The sequence below is a fragment of the Phocoena phocoena genome, chromosome 2 (assembly GCF_963924675.1).
Source record: "Phocoena phocoena chromosome 2, mPhoPho1.1, whole genome shotgun sequence".
In the NCBI taxonomy this organism is placed as follows: domain Eukaryota; kingdom Metazoa; phylum Chordata; class Mammalia; order Artiodactyla; family Phocoenidae; genus Phocoena; species Phocoena phocoena.
In genome coordinates this window covers 17,461,909-17,466,842 of record NC_089220.1, presented here as the reverse complement: position 1 = coordinate 17,466,842, position 4,934 = coordinate 17,461,909, and the positions used below count along the sequence as shown (strand labels likewise).

Below are 4,934 nucleotides of genomic sequence, written 5' to 3'. Positions count from 1 at the left end.
GTGGAAAGTTCTCCCTATTGAAATTTTTTTGCACATGGAGGACAATAGCAAAGAGGGCAACATAGGCTGATAAGACCAGAGACCACAGGAAGATTCTTTGACCTTGGCCTTCGGGACTTTTCCTCTAGCTGGAGTTCTGGACTTTAACAGAACTGCATTCAATCATTTTGGTTTTGCTATCTTTTTTTTGTTTTTTTTTTCTTTTTCTTTTCACTACCACATCGTATTTTATTTCTGTACTTCAGAAATGGGCCTACAGACTACACAGGGGCCCAGCCAGGGGGCTTTTTTCCTGAAATCTTGGCTTCTCATTTCCCTGGGGCTCTACTCACAAGTGTCAAAACTCCTGGCGTGCCCTAGCGTGTGTCGCTGCGACAGGAACTTTGTCTACTGTAACGAACGAAGCTTGACCTCAGTGCCTCTTGGGATCCCGGAGGGCGTCACTGTACTCTACCTCCACAACAACCAAATTAATAATGCTGGGTTTCCTGCAGAGCTGCACAACGTACAGTCTGTGCACACCGTGTACCTGTATGGGAACCAACTGGATGAATTCCCCATGAACCTTCCCAAGAACGTCCGAGTTCTCCATCTGCAGGAAAACAATATTCAGACCATTTCACGGGCCGCCCTGGCCCAGCTCTTGAAGCTTGAAGAGCTCCACCTGGATGACAACTCAATATCCACGGTGGGGGTGGAAGATGGGGCCTTCCGGGAGGCCATTAGCCTCAAATTGTTGTTTCTATCCAAGAATCACCTGAGCAGCGTGCCTGTGGGGCTTCCCATGGACCTGCAAGAGCTGAGAGTGGATGAGAATCGAATTGCCGTCATATCAGACATGGCCTTTCAGAACCTCACCAGCTTGGAGCGTCTGATCGTGGATGGAAACCTCCTGACCAACAAGGGCATTGCCGAGGGCACCTTCAGCCACCTCGCCAAGCTCAAGGAATTTTCCATTGTCCGGAATTCGCTCTCCCATCCCCCTTCTGACCTCCCAGGTACGCACCTGATGAGGCTCTATCTGCAGGACAACCAGATCAACCACATCCCTTTGACAGCCTTCTCGAACCTCCGGAAGCTGGAACGGCTGGATATATCCAACAACCAGCTGCGCGTGTTGACTCAAGGGGTCTTCGATAACCTCTCCAACCTGAAGCAGCTCACTGCTCGGAATAATCCTTGGTTCTGTGACTGCAGTATTAAATGGGTCACGGAATGGCTCAAACACATACCCTCATCTCTCAATGTGCGAGGTTTCATGTGCCAAGGTCCTGAACAAGTCCGGGGGATGGCAGTCCGGGAGTTGAATATGAATCTGTTGTCCTGTCCCACCACAACCCCCGGCCTGCCTCTCTTCACTCCAGCCCTAAGTTCAGCTTCGCCCACGACTCAGCCTCCCACACTCTCTGTCCCGACCCCTAGCAGAAGCTATGCGCCTCTAACTCCCATGGCATCAAAACTCCCCACGATTCCTGACTGGGATGGCAGAGAAAGAGTGACCCCGCCTCTTTCTGAACGGATCCAGCTCTCTATCCATTTTGTGAATGACACTTCCATTCAAGTCAGCTGGCTCTCTCTCTTTACTGTGATGGCGTACAAACTCACATGGGTGAAAATGGGCCACAGTTTGGTGGGGGGCATCGTTCAGGAACGCATTGTCAGTGGTGAGAAGCAGCATCTGAGCCTGGTCAATTTAGAGCCCAGATCCACTTATCGGATTTGTTTAGTGCCACTGGATGCATTTAACTACCGAGCTGTAGAAGACACCATTTGTTCTGAGGCCACCACCCATGCCTCCTATGTGAACAACGGCAGCAACACGGCTTCCAGCCATGAGCAGACGACTTCCCACAGCATGGGCTCCCCTTTTCTGCTGGCAGGGCTGATCGGGGGTGCGGTGATATTTGTGCTTGTGGTCCTGCTCGGTGTCTTTTGCTGGCATATGCACAAAAAGGGGCGCTACACCTCCCAGAAGTGGAAATACAACCGAGGCCGGCGGAAAGATGACTATTGCGAGGCAGGCACCAAAAAAGACAATTCCATCCTGGAGATGACAGAAACCAGCTTTCAGATCGTCTCCTTAAATAACGATCAGCTCCTTAAAGGAGATTTCAGACTGCAGCCCATTTACACCCCAAATGGGGGCATTAATTACACAGACTGCCATATCCCCAACAATATGCGATACTGCAACAGCAGTGTGCCAGACTTGGAGCACTGCCATACGTGACAGCTAGAGGTCCAGCATTACAAACGCGGACAGTAAGACTCTCGAGAACACACTCATGTGTGCACATAAAGACACGCGAATTACATTTGATAAATGTTACACAGATGCATTTGTGCATTTGAATACTCTGTAATTTATACGGTGTACTATATAATGGGATTTAAAAAAAGTGCTATCTTTTCTATTCCAAGTTAATTACAAACAGTTTTGTAACTCTTTGCTTTTTAAATCTTAAAAAAAAAAAAAAATAGTTGCTGAAGTACTGTACAGGGTTGTACAACGAGAACCCAATACTAAGGTAAAAGAATGAGTGATTCTTCCTCCTGATGCAATTCACCACTTTGCTGTTGAAGCTTCAGAACAAATTCCTCTCCTAGAATTGGTGGTCAGATGAAAGGGCAGGTTAAAATGGACTCATCAGTGTAGGATAAATAATAGGCATAAAACCAGAAATGACCCCAGATATCTTCACGCTATTTGTATATTTCCTGGTCTGGAAGAAAAGTGAAAACTTCTAGAGTATAAGAAAGGAGGTAGTCACCCTGATTTGACCCAAAGGAGGAAATGCAGAAAACATATCTTGAGGAAGTCAGTTCCTGTGAGATAAGTTAACCCATCCTGGCAGAATCAAGAAAATGAGATAAGATTTGAAAAGACAGTCAAACCCAGGGGTTGGCTTTCTGACTGGGAACTTGAAAATCACTCTTCAGGCTTCCCTGGCCCTATGTGAAACAGTGAGAGACCTGAGTCTGTTTTCAGTCATCTTCGGGGGCAGGTAGGATGTCCCAGCAAGAAAACTCCCTTTAAAAGTGTTACTGTTCAAATCATATGTCAGGTTGAATCACATTCATCAGAGATATATTCTAGAATACTTTTTTTAGAAGAGGCTAATAAAATAATGGGAAGAATTATATTGAATGGAATTATTTTTGATAATGAGAACTATTTGGGTAGATTCACTGCAGCTATGTCAACATGATATTTAGACAAACAAGGGATCAATGTTTGGAATATACTAAACTTGTTATGTAAAAATTATTGATACCATTTAGACAAAAGCAAGTGATCAGTGGTTCTGTTATACTATATCAACTAACTTTGTTAGTATCATGTTGAAATAGCTTGAATTAATACCTTTATTCCCTCGGAAATTCTTGTCTTCCAATCACCTCACGTATATTTTCGTAATTAGCTGTAGAGACAACATTTGTCATTCCCCCTCTCTTCAAAATTCAAAAGAACATCATGGATGCCAGTCTTGGTTGCACAAAATATCCATATACACTTTAAAATGTATACTAATTCTCCTTGCTAATAATTCTGTAAGGACGCATCAAAGCTGGCGAAATAACGTATTTGTTTAAAAAGCAATACCAAGTTTCCACCTTGAACTGACTTTGACCTTCCATTTTTAAAATTTCATTTATTCCTTTCAGTCATGGATGTTCCTCTTCTTTGGGATTTGTGGAGGGATAATCAATCTTATATTAACAGCATAACAGATGAAAAAAAAATGATCAAGTTTGAGAGGGAAGATTTGTTCTCCTAATCTTGGCAAAGCAGGGCATAGGACAGAGGGCATGGAGAAGAAAAGGATGTCCAGACTTAATTCTAGATATTTTTTGAAGCAACGTCCATCTTCAGAAAGCATGTATAATGTACTCCTTTCCATCCCTTAGTTGTAGAAGGGCTATCGATCACACACATACATTATCTAAAAAATACACCCTTGGAAAATTATTTTCAAAATCAAATTTAGGCATTTCAGTCTGTGTTGCATGTTTCCTTGATCACCAGCCATTATTTTAGGAACATATGAAGTTAATGTCACAATCATTTTGCTTTCTCTTTCTCTGTCCCTCTTACTTTTAACAAAATAGAACTGTGATGTGTCTACTTTGTAAGAGTTTAGGTATAAAATGCTATGCAAGTTTTTCTTTATAGTAAGAGCTTTATTTTCTTTAATAATATATCCCCAACTCATATGTTTTAATCTCCCTTGTCCCTCAGAATAAGCAGAAAATATAACTGAAGTTATGTTATAGACACAAGAATCGAAACTGTGCAGTCAGTTGAGCTGAAATTAACTACTAATTAATTTGAATTAATTCTAAAGTGACTTCAGTTTTCATTTTAGTTTATTAGCTAGCTCGTTTTGTCTGTTGCTTTTTTAAAGCTTGATCCACACAGTGAAGGGTTAAGACAATCTGTGAAAGTGATCAGTGTAGCAGTAAGCCATCTGAAATGCAGGACCATGACATGGGGTTTTGTGTATTTAACTGGATAATTCCCTTCCACTGTCCCTTTCTCCTTGGCTGTGTAGATAAAACTATGTGTTCAAATGATGGTACTTTGATTTTTGAGGGGTTTTTTTCCTTTTATCCACAAAATAATCATTCTCATTTATTTGTATTGTGTGTATAACCTCCAGCTGGATACTTCGCTGCTGAAACAAATGTTTTTTCTTTGAGCCAAGAAGACCAAGGTTAGAGAGGTTTCTATAATGTCTTATGGGATTCACAGAATTATTTGGGGCTTAAGTCCTATGACAGAGACCTGGTCATGTGAAATGATTAGGATGATCTGAAATGGTTCCTTTGCTAGAAGACATTTCTGAAGAGATAGAATCTAGATATAGACTTAATTCTGAGCTTGTGCACAACATGACAGAGACTGTTAAAATTGAGATCAGTCTCCTATTTGT

At 42.2% G+C, this 4,934-nt stretch overlaps 1 protein-coding gene across 1 annotated transcript; it reads left to right on the top strand.

Moving 5' to 3' along the window:
• The first annotated feature begins 247 nt into the window (after positions 1-247).
• FLRT2 (fibronectin leucine rich transmembrane protein 2) lies at positions 248-2,230 on the top strand. Its single transcript, XM_065872781.1, has one exon. It carries the CDS (start codon positions 248-250, stop codon positions 2,228-2,230), a length of 1,983 nt encoding a protein of 660 aa, XP_065728853.1.
• The last annotated feature ends 2,704 nt before the right edge of the window (positions 2,231-4,934 follow it).

Coding starts and splice junctions, on each gene's coding strand:
- FLRT2 (XM_065872781.1), top strand. CDS start 248: ATGGGCCTACAGACTACACAGGGGCCCAGCCAGGGGGCTTTTTTCCTG.